The sequence below is a fragment of the Canis lupus genome, chromosome 3, assembly GCF_003254725.2.
Source record: "Canis lupus dingo isolate Sandy chromosome 3, ASM325472v2, whole genome shotgun sequence".
NCBI classification, from domain to species: Eukaryota; Metazoa; Chordata; class Mammalia; order Carnivora; family Canidae; genus Canis; species Canis lupus.
The window spans coordinates 47210180-47222757 of NC_064245.1; the positions used below are offsets into that span (position 1 = coordinate 47210180).

At 36.8% G+C, this 12578-nt stretch overlaps 1 protein-coding gene across 5 annotated transcripts in view; it reads right to left on the reverse strand.

Annotated features, from left to right (window-relative positions):
* Positions 1 to 12578, reverse strand: part of CHD2 (chromodomain helicase DNA binding protein 2) — a 123375-nt gene that overhangs the window by 52399 nt on the left and 58398 nt on the right. For all 5 annotated transcript variants that reach the window (XM_025436936.3, XM_025436938.3, XM_025436939.3 and 2 more), the window contains one exon: positions 5143 to 5331. In XM_025436936.3, the coding sequence (XP_025292721.1) occupies positions 5143 to 5331 (189 nt within the window). The remainder of the gene's footprint in view (positions 1 to 5142; positions 5332 to 12578) is intronic.

A 12578-nucleotide genomic window follows, 5' to 3' on the forward strand; every position in this document is an offset into this window, starting at 1 on the left:
TGAAGAAACAGAGAATCAGAGGCATCAGAAGATTGTGAGAGAGAGCTGTGTTACTGGAAACAGAAAAACCAAAGCAGAAAATACCTAAGACCGTTAAAAAGGCACAGAGGGATATGGTATTTTGCATCTCCCACCACCTACCTAGGACCACTCACATCTTTGGTCTGATTCAGAATGTTAGCCTCTGGGAAAACACTGCTCTACTGGGCACTGTAATCTGAACACAGGAAACTAACAAGAGTGAAATAAATACACACACACACACGCACAAACGTGTCAAACAAGGACAGTCACTGAAGCATTCTTTATCACAACATACAAATGGAAGTAAGCTAATAAGGGATTAATTACATTAAGATTACCATCAGATGGAAGCTATGTACCCGTTTACAAACTGCTATAAAAGGACATTTTACACTATAAAATGCTCACAGTAACTATGTTTTATCTCCAAAAGGGAAGGAGAAATGTATGTGTATTCACATATATCCACACGTAAGTTTTAACCACTCTAAAATATTAGAAGTGCTTTTTTTCCTGAACAATGGAATTTCTTTACACTGTTAGCAATTCCAATTTTAGGACTCTCTCAAAGTAGAATGTTCAAGGATTTTAAGTGCTATTTCTAAGAGTAAAGTATTTGAAACACTAAATGTCCACCACCAGGAGGCTAGTTGAATAAACTATGATACAGATCCACAATGAAATACTATACATATGTAAAAAGGAAACAAGAATATCTTTATAAACAATGAGAGTGTTCTTCAGCCCACATCATTAAGTATAAAATGTAAGGTAAAGAAAAACATGTATAGTATGTTGTCTATATAGGAGGAGGAAACAGCAAAAAAGTTAAAATGTATTTGCTTGTATTTTAAAAACTAAAAAATAAAGGAAAAGTAAGCATTTAAATTGATAATTATTATTACCTAAGGGAAAGATGGACTAGAATGAGATGACAAGGAAAGAATAGCAGGCTTTGTAGCTTTGCCTTTGGAACTCTACAAATATTGCAAAATATTAGGAAGCAAAATTAAGCAAAGCCAACTTTTAAAAAAATAAAACTAAAATGAAATAAATAAACCATTGTATCTAGCTGGTAACGTAACCACAAGTAAAGAAAAGAAAAACTATCTCGAGGGCACCTGGGTGGCTCAGTTGGTTAAGTGTATGCCTTCAGCTCAGGTCATGATCCCAGACTCCTGGGATTGAGTCCCACACCAGGCTTCAGACTCCTCTGAGCAGGGAGTCTATTTCTCCCTCTACTCCTCCCTCACTTGTTCTCTCTCTCTCAAATAAATAAAATATTGAAAAAAAAGGAAAACTATCTCAAAGTACTTTAAGATTCTTATCCATTTCTAGTGGAATATACCTTTAAAACAAACCAAAAATATCATTTTACCCTTAACCTGTTTTCATTATTCACACTGCTGATGGTAATCCTGGCACTATTATTCATTACTAAGACCATATGTGCAATGTTAATTAAGTTGGTGGAGTTGAGATGTGGAATTTTTGGTATGGGGATAAGACCATTAAGGTCAAATAAAATATCTATGTTTCACTGTTTCACTGAAAAAAAAAAAAAAAAAAAAAAGATGTATTATCTTTAAAAGCAGATTTCCTAAAACAAATAAAAATAAAAACAATTTCCAAATTCTGTCCACTGAAAAAGACTGGCAGTGATATCCAGTGTGGCTGCAAGTCACAGCTCCAGTACCCAGCCTGAGGCCTCCAAATTTCACTTTCCAATAAAACAGTACAGAGCTTGTTGGATATATGGCTGACTCCTGCTATGGGGCACAAATGTACTACAAGATGAATGTGAACAATTTGTTCCAGAAAGCAAAAAGCTCTGAGCTTCAAGTAGGATTATGTCAAAAGGGCTCAAAACGGACTTGAATGAGCTCCTCCAGGTTAAAAAAGGAGCTATCAAGAATAACGGTAAAAAAAAAAAAAAAAAAAAGAATAACGGTCGCAGAATATAAAAAGAATAACAATCACAGAATGAAACACGAATATGCTTATCAATGAATTCATAATCATACCAAAACAAATCTTACTGGTCGAAACCTTTGAAGAAGGGTAGATATAACCTATTGTTTCTTTTAAAGATGTCAAAACTCCAACATGAATGGACTTGAGCATATTATGCTAAGTGAGATAAGTCAGAATGAGAAAGACAAGTACTATATGATGTCACGTATATGTGGAATCTGAAAAAGCCAAACTCAGAAAAAAAGAATGTAAAATAGTGGTTACCTGGAAATGGGGGAATGGGACAGATATTAAGGGTATGAACCTACAATCTGTAAATAATCCCTAGAGATCTAATGCACAGTATAGTGAATACAGACAATATTGTATTATCATCATCAACCTTGCTCAGACACTAGAACTTAAAGATTCCAACCATTAAAAAGAAAGGGTCATTATGTAATGTGATGTGATAGAGGTGCTTAATTATCACTACAATGGCAATCATCTTCTTACATATGAAAGTATCATATATGAGCAACATGTTGTACACATTACATTTTCACATTATATGTCAAATACATCTCAATTTAAAAAACAAGTGAGGTGGGGCACCTGAGTGGCTCATTCAGTTAAGCATCTGCCTTCACTCACATCATGATCCTAGAGTCTGGGATCAGACCCCACATCAGCCTCCCTGCTAAGCATGGAGGCTGCTTCTCCCTCTCCTCCCTGCTTGTGTTCCCTCTTGCTATTTCTCTCTCTCAAATAAATAAATCCAATCTTTAGAAAAAAATTAAAAATTAAAAACCACAGAGGCACCTGGCTGGCTTAGTTGGTAAAGCATGCAACTCTTGATCTTGGGGCTGTAGGTTCAAGCACCACGCTGAGTGCAAAAATTACTTAAGAATAAAATCTTTAAAAAAAAAATAATTATAAAATAATAGATTTTTGGGATCCCTGGGTGGTGCAGCAGTTTAGCGCCTGCCTTTGGCCCAGGGCGCGATCCTGGAGACCCGGAATCGAGTCCCACGTCGGGCTCCCGGTGCATGGAGCCTGCTTTGTCTCTGCCTCTCTCTCTCTCTCACTGTGTGCCTATCATAAATAAATAAAAATTTAAAAAATAATAATAATAATAATAGATTTTTAAATGCCAAAAATCAAGAAGAATCATGCATTTATTCTGTCTTTCCTAAATGAACTGTTCCTCACCTGATACGGTAAAGTTTCTTTTTGTAGTATTCCAGCTAATAAACAGAGAGTAATAAAATTTAAATATCACCCGTTTGTAATCCCTAATGAATTAATGATCTAGGCAATGCATACTATTACTTGCTAATATCAAAAAAAGACAATAATCTATTGTGAAAGAATGTACCTTTGCATTCTATGAAATACTCATATTGAATCTGAGTCTAATCAAGCCTCTACATTTATCTGTAAATATGAAGGGTTCAGAGAAAAATGTTAAATAATGCCATGAAGCTGGAATCAGCTAAGTCCAGGCTGTAAAAAATATCCACAGAACACAGACTCGGGGGACACCTGCATGGCTCAGCAGTTGAGCATACGCCTTTGGCTCAGGGCGTGATCCTGGGGTCCATCAGGCTCCTTGCATGAAGCCCACTTCTCCCTCTGCCTATGTCTCTGCCCCCTCTCTCTCGGTGTCTCTCATGAATAAATAAATAAAATCTTAAAAAAAAAAAAAAGATCTACTCTCTCAACAACTTTCAAATATGCAACAGTATTATCATCATAGCCTCCGTGCTGCATGTTAAATCCTCATGACTCATTTATAACTGGAAGTCTATACCTTTTGACCCCCTTCACTCATTTCTCTCACCCCCACCCTCACCTCAGCCTCTGGCAACCATTTTTCTGTTCTCTGTACCTATTATCTCAGTTTTGTTGTTACCACTGTTAACTCATAAAACAGTGTTCATCTTTTAGAGATATACAGAAATATTTGATTGATAAGTACCTGAAACAGGCTTTAAATGATCTAAGGGTGGACATGAGGATGCAAAAGAAGACAAGGTGAACTGAGACTGGCCATGAGTCAATAACTGAAGCTGGACTATGGGTATGTAACTACTTCTTATTCCATTTTTGTACATATCTTAGATTTCCCCTAAGAAAAAGATTTTTAAAAGTCAATATAGTGTTAGGCAAAAGGGTCAGACAGTAATTTTTGAAAATTACAATCTTGTTTTTATTCAGTTGCATTTAGAACAAACAGGGAATATTAGAAAGGCTACCACATTTTAACAGTAAAAGACTGTAATGTTCACAACATGTAATTATTTCCAATCATTCCAGATTCAACTTTAAATCATCAAAACTAAAGCACATTATTTACCACTCCCTGTCCTAAACCCAATATTTTGCCCATCATAACCTAAACCAAGTCCACAACCTGCCTGGGCCACTTGGGAGTGCCAGAAAGGAGAGCATCTTCCCCTTCCAGCACATAATGGAGAACTTTTCCTTCTGAACTTTCACAGAGCCCTGCATATGCCTCGGTTATTAAACAACACTGTTTTAAATCCTTGTCTCTATTCTGTCTTTCCTCTTAAGCAATACTTCTGGCAGAAACACATTCCACTCATCTTCATACTCTCAGTATCTAGCAGAATGCCTGACACATTGCAGAATCTTGGTAAATGACTGAAAGAATAGTGGAGAAGAAATGGATTAGTGAGTGAAATATGCCTGCCTGTTGGAGGGGATTAGCACTAAGATTTACCATATACTTCAGACCATCCTACAGAATGGAAAGTGCTGCGTGCAAATTCTCATCCAAATAAAAAAGCAAAAACAAAACTTCTTTCTAACCATGAATATATTGCTATTCACATCTGTTAGGCATCACTGAAAAAAAGCAGCTTGTCAACTGTCTATCTCATGGCCCCTTTCTTTTTGTTTTAAGATTTATTTATTTATTTATGATAGACATAGAGAGAGATAGAGAGAGAGAGAGAGAGGGGCAGAAAGAGAAGCAGGCTCCATGCCAGGAGCCTGACGCGGGACTCAATCCCGGGTCTCCAGGATCAGGCCCTGGGCTCAAGGCAGGTGCTAAACCGCTGAGTCACCCAGGGATCCCCCCTCATGGCCCCTTTGAATGGGTATTAATCCTACTGCAGGGTGACCCAGCCCACAGCTTACTTGTAATACTGCTTCTGCAGAGCCGACATCTCCACCCTGAGGATCTGTTCCACTTTGGCAGGAAGGGATTTCTCCACATCCTTTTTGACTCTCCGGAGGAGGAAGGGCTCCAGCACCTTATGGAGACTCTGGTAGCCATTCTCCCTCCCTTTCCCATGGTCCTCTTCAAAATCTTCCCAGAATTCAAACCTGGAAATAAAACAGGACAGCAATTGTTACAGAAGCAACCAGGAAGGGGAAAAAATAATTTTTTTTTCAAACTATAATTTTAATTAACTAAATGGGAAAAAAATCCGTAAAAAAAAATTTTTTTTTAAAAGACTCTTTCCTATAAGGAAATATAAATTTTACCAGTCACTAACTCGTGAACACAAGAGAAGGGAAAACACAAAGGAAAGGGACCACCTGAATCAATTCCATCTGTCTGTATTGGGTAACATTAAGTTTCCAATTCTCAGACTGGGTCTAGAAGTCACAAGATATTGCAGTGGAACATGCAATGTATATGTAAGTATAGACAAGTTATTGTCATGTAACATTCTGCAGAAAAATTTGTAAGCTATCTGTAAAGCTGCAATTTCTTGGGAAAACAAATTCAGAGGTAAGAGAATTAGTGGCAATATTACAGCTGTCACTACTCAAAGGTGAAAGTTTATTACATAATTTTCATCAATAATCTTCACAGTTCATAGATGAAAAAAATTAATGAATTATAATAACAGTAAACAAGACCATGGCCCCCAAACAAGAATAGCAATATGAGTGATGCCACTTTAATAGCATTAGAACTTAGGGACAGAAGTTTTACTAATAAATTTTAAAACCTGTCACCATAGTAATTCTGCCTCAACTCAATAGACAAAGGTTTCTCTTGTTTAAATCTTAATTCAATCATCTCTGATTTACTAAAAGACCTATGGCAGAAGTCCAGAATAGGACACTGTGAACAGATTTCTTTCAAAAACAAAACAAAATAAAACAGAAAGAAAGAGAAAGAAAGAAAGAAAGAAAGAAAGAAAGAAAGAAAGAAAGAAAGAAAGAAAGAAAGGAAAGAAACTTCTTTCATGAGGACTGAAAAAAAAATGTGCATTGTTCTGCCACTAGAAAGCCAGGGAGGCACTTGGAAGAACCAGCTGGGTCCTATGTGCATAAGGATGGATGCTCCACAGGGGAGAGCAGGCCATGGAAGAAATGGAAGAAGGCGGGATCCCTGGGTGGCGCAGCGGGTTGGCGCCTGCCTTTGGCCTAGGGCACGATCCTGGAGACCCGGGATCGATTCCCACATCGGGCTCCCGGTACATGGAGCCTGCTTCTCTCTGCCTGTGTCTCTGCCTCTCTTTCTCTCTCTGTGACTATCATAAATAAATAAAAATTAAAAAAAATATTTTAAAAAAAAAAAAAAAAAAAAAAAAAAGAAATGGAAGAAGGCTAGAACTGAACGCTCAGTCACTGCTTCCCAGTCTGCCTTCTGACACCAGGTGGCCCTCCTCTGCTGAGGTCAATCACACCCCAGAAGACAGAATAGCTCAACATTATCTAGAGCTCTGGAGGACTCAATAAGCATCTGCCCTCTGAGGAGATGGAAAGTCAGAGCACAGATGCCAGTGCAGCCAGAGACTACAATGGCATCAACAGAGTCTGCTGCCATTTCTGAACGGATAAATGGCCTTGCATTATATCAGGTACTAGGAGGTAGGTCTACACCAGCCTCAGTAACGCCTGGTAACACGGAAAATAGCCACCCTTAAGGAAGTGGACAAAAACTTTTAGGGTAGGAATCTAAAAACGTCAAAGCTTACAGCCTGATAAAGTTAATGTAAGTTGTATTTTGTCACACTGCTATGCAAATACTCCAGGAACAAAACTAAGTGAGGAATTAAAAATAGTAAGAGGATTAAAAGGAACAATGCCAACTGAACTATCTCAATGCTAGGGTTGGCAGGTCACCCACAAAATGTATGAAATGACTGGAAAACAGGGACTATCACTATATCAAGCTATTCTCTGAAAAGCTGGGAGACAGTTTCAAGAAAATGTTTCAATTTACTTAACACTCATTATCATGAATTACTATTATATTAGTCTAAAAACTTAAATACAAACCTTATTTACAAGATTTACTTCCCCTACTGTTTCAGGCAACAAATACTTTCACCTGCCTAGTGTATTCTTACTAAACTTAAAGTTAATATGACACACTATTTCTTTATATACATGCTGAATGGTTTATGAATGGTCTATGGCTGCTTTCTCTCTAAACAGCAGAGATGAGTAGCTGTAACTGAGACCATAATGCCTACAAGCTGGAAATCTTTCTTATCAGGTCCCTTATGAAAAAGTTTACTGTTCCCTGCAATAGAACTGTCAACTTAAAATACTACATACATAAAAGATATAGAGCTACAGCAGTGAACTTAATAATGGCATCATGCCATGACCTATAGATTATTTTAGATATATCCTTGTTGTTAACTTGCGTACATAGGTCTCTCACGAAAGTAGGGGCAATTTTGGTTACTTCAATTTTCTAGACTTTGGGGTTTTAGAAAATAGAAGTTCACTCTACTGAGGAATAACAAAGAAGAAAATTAAATCAGAGCAGTGAAAATTGCATGTTAGAATTCATGTGATAAATATGTGAAGGGAAAGGTACAAAAAAAAAAAAAAATCAGACTGGCCTAGACAGCAGAAACAAAAGCAAAGCAAAGCAAAACAAAAACCATTTCTTACATGAAACGGTCACATCTCTAAAATATGCTCTATCAAGTTATTTTGTGGAATGGGTATGCAGTACACTTTGCAAGTGATTAGAAACTCAATTTTTCGGGCTTGCCTTATCTTTTTCTACCTTTATTACCAAGCCCTGTGCTTTGCCAAATAGTACATACAAACTAATTGATTGGCATATATTTACAATAAGGGTAGTGGTCAGATTTATAAAAATGGTGGTAGTCTGGTCAAAGCCACCATGCAGGAAAGGAAATAGCATTTCAGTTGGCTAAAATGAGAACTAACTTCTGAATTTAAAAAATGATGGCCTGTTATAATCAAGGAGGTGAAGGTTCAAAAGTTATCTGACCAAACTTAATTCCTTTCTATCCACTAAAACTTCTTCAATGGATCATTTCTTTGAAAGGACTAAGTGGTCCCACAAAACCATCTGGAACCTAAGAAACTACTGGTAAGGATTGGGAAAATATTGCACCGGATTTGGTCACCCGCCCAGCAAAGCTCAAGCAGAAACAAAGGTTAAATCTTAACTCAACTAATGGAGTCATATGCACATTTGTGGAAAACAATCTTTTAAAAAATGTTTGAAAATGACAGTATTTTAAAAACAAAGTTTTCAAGAGAAAAAGCTCTCTTACACACACACACACACACACACATTTGCATTTTTTTTTTTTTTAAGATTTATTTATTTATTGAGAGAGAGAGAGAGAGGCAGAGACACAGGCAGAGGAAGAAGCAGGCTCCATGCAGGAAGCCCAACGCGGAACCCGATCCCAGGTCTCCAGATCACACCCCAGGCTGCAGGCAGTGCTATAAACCACTGGTACTTCCATATATATGGTACTTCCGGTGTACCAAAAAGATCTAATATGAAAAATTTAAATACACATGAAAATTCTTCATTTCAGAAAACAAAGATTAATAACAAATAATTGAAAACCAGGTAGCCCAGGTGGCTTAGCAGTTTAGCACTACCTTCAGCCTAGGGTATGATCCTGGCAACCCCGGATCGAGTCCCATGTCGGGCTCCCTGCATGGAGCCTGCTTTCTCCTTCTGCCTGTATCTGTGCTTCTCTCTCTCTCTCTGTCTCTCGTGAATAAATAAACTCTTAAAAAAAATGTAACAAATAATTGAAAATCTTGACTAGTTCTGAACTTTTATACATTATCTGTTTTACAACACTTGTACCTTTGAAAAGCACACTTTATAAAAACACAGCCTTCTACTAATACATGATGAATAGGTTACTCATTACAGAATGTACAGCAGAATGTTTAAAAAAAAGAAGAGGGCCTGGCAGGTGGGGAGGATGGGGTAATTGGATGATGAGCATTAAATTAAGGAGAGCACTTGAAGTAATGAGCACTGAGTGTTGTATGCAACTAATGAATCACTAAATTCTACCTCTGAAACTAAAAATCAGATTAGAAAAAAAGAAGGCAACTGCCTCCATCCTTAGGCCAGTATCCACTCACAGAGCTCTGAAGAAAGGACAGAAGACCCAGGTGAGCAACAACAGGACAGACAAGACAGCAGCAATGAGACGGGGATGGGTGAAACATCACAGGAAAAGGAATCTCCTATAGAACGGTGTTTCTTGACTGGTGATGAATCTGCCTTCCTGTGGGACACTGGGAAGGCCTGGAGACATTTTTGGTTACTGAAACTGAGAAAGGGGGCAGCTACTGGCATGTGAAGTAGTGGCCAGGGATGCTGCTAAACACCTTCTAATACAAAGGACAGCCCCTGACAAAAAAGAATTATCCAGCTCAAAATGTTAATAGTGCTGAGGATGAGAAATGAGAAACGCTGCTCTGAGAGAAGGCAGAGGAAGGAGGGGTGTCCAGGGGGCCCCCCACTCCCAGAAGCACACCCCCATCAACAGGATGCCTGCAAACACAGGAAATAGTTTAAGCCTATTCTACTAACAGCTGTAGTGAGGCCAGCACAGTCAGAGTGGTCAAGTTTTTCTACCCATCTTCTGAAGAGTCTTAAACTATCCTTGAAAAATAAAAGTGAAAGAAGGACAGTCACAAACAAATGAAAACACAGAATTTGTTGCTAGTTGGTCTGCCTTACAAGAAATACTAAAGAAGTCGTTTAGGTTAAAAAGAAATAATACCTAACGGCAAGCTGAATCCACAAGAAGAAATAAAGATCACTGGAAATAATAAAATAAATGTGCAATATGAAAGACTATGTAAGTACATTTTTCTCTTTTCTTAATTTCCTTAAAAGACAAGCCTGAATAAAGCAATAAATTTATCACTGTATTCTTGAGTTTACACTTCATGAAGCCATACTGGAGAAAAGCTCTATTTTACCAGAAGTAGGTCAGCATTAATCTGAAGACTGTGATGAGATGCACACTAAAAAAGCCCCAGCAACCAGTAAGAAAATACTTTAAAAAAAAATCAATTACCAGCATAATTAAAATGACACACTAAAAATAATCGTTGAAACAAAAAAGACAGTAAAGGAGAAGCAGAAACAAAAAAGATACAAGACATATGGGGGGGGGGGGGCAAAATACCAGACATAAATTCAATCATTGCAATAATTACATTAAATGTGAATGAACTAAACCCTTTAATCAAAAGACAGAGATTATCAAACTATATTTAAAAAGGAAGATCCAACTATATTCTGTCTATAAGAGACATATTTTAGACTCATTAAAAGTAGTTGAAAGTAAAGTGATGGAAAACAGTATATCATGCAAACAGTTACCAAAAGAGAACTAAAGAGCTGTCATATCACACAAAATAGATCTAAGGAACAAGAAATATTACTAGAGATAAAGAGACATTTCCTGAAAAAAGATTAATACATCAAGAACATAGAACAATTCCAAATGTGCACAAACCTAACACACAAACCCCTCAAAATACATGAAAGAAAATCTCACAGAACCGAAAGTAGATCACTCAACAACTATAATTATATATCTAAACGTTTAACTGTCAATATTAGAGAGAACTAGACATGAAGTCAGCAAAGGCATGTAAAAAATAAATTTTAAAAAAAGGCATGTAAGACTTGAGTAAAACTATTTATTAACGAAGTTAATATAACAAATTCTACCCTAGGAAAGCAAAATATTCTTCTTTTCAAGTGCACAAAGAACATTCTCCAAAATGCAAACATACCAGACAATATAACAAGTAACAGTAAATTCATTTAAAACATGTTCAATAAGACAAAATTAAATTATGAATCATTTGGGAAGTATCTAAATATTTCTAATTAACCAACACACTTAAAACAAACCCATGCACCAAAGAAGTAATCACAAGAGAAAATAGATGAAAACTGAATGAAAGCCAAAAACACATGTATCAACATTCGCAGAATGCTGCTAACGCAGCACAGAGAAGGTAACCTACACCATTAAACACCTATATTAGGAAAAAAGAAAAAAAGCCTTACATCAATAATCTAAGTTTCCACCTAAAGAAAAAAGAAAATGAGAACATTAAATAAAAGACAATAATAAGGATGAGAACAGAAATTTGTGAAATAGAAAACAAAACAAAAAAAAAGTCAAAAGTTGGTTTCTTTGAAATATCCTTCTTCAGACTGTTAAACCCTTACCTGAAATGACCAAGAAAAAAAGGCAAGACACAAATTACCACAACCAAAACTTACTGAGATCACAATATATCCTTCAAAAGTAAAAGGATCATGAAGAAACACTATGACATTATGCCAATAAATCAGACAACTTAGACAAAATGGACAAATTCTTAGAGAGACACAGATTAACAAAACTAAATGAAGAAACAGAAAACCTGAATAGATCTGTAACTAGAAACTGAATTAGTCAGTTTTCCCACAAAGAAAAGATAGGGCCCACAAGGCTACACTGGTGAATCCTATCAAATATTTTAAGAAGTAATACGAATCCTAATGAATTCTTTCAGAAAATAAAGGAAGAATGAACATTTTCCAATTCATTCTATTATCCTGATACCAAAGCCAGGCAGACATCACACAGACAGGCATAGAACTAGAGACTAATATCCATCAAAAAACACAGATGCTTGTCTTTAAGTGGTCAATAAAGTATTAAACACACACACAGACTGTTAAACAGTCTTTAACAAAACAGTAGCAAAATGAATCTAGAAACACATTAAAAGGATACAACACCATGACTAAGTCAGATATATCACAGGAATGAAAGGTTGTCTTAAAATCTATAAAGTAACTAATATAATATACCATATAGGCAGAAGAAAGAACAAAAACCATAGTCATTTTAATAGACCCAGGAAAAAAAAATAGCATGTGACTAAATCCAACACTTTTTCATTATAAAAACTCTCAAAACCTTGGAAGAAAATGTCCTCAGCCCAAAAAGGTATTTACAAAAATTCTACAGCTAACATCCTGTTCCCAACTGTATTCAACATGGATGTTACAGAGAATAAATACCACAGGCCAGGAAATAAGAAGCATCCATCCACATTGTAAAAGAAGCATAACTTCTTTCAAATACAGTTGAATTTTGCAAGTTCATAGGATCTAAGATAGCTAATAAACACTCAGGTACTTGGGATGCCTGGGTGGCTCAGCAGTTGAGCGTCTGCCTTGGCTCAGGAGCGCAATCCCAGAGTCCCAGGATTGAATCCCACATTGGGCTCCCTTCATGGAGCCTGCTTCTCCCTCTGCCTATGTCTCTGCCTCTCTCTGTCTCTCA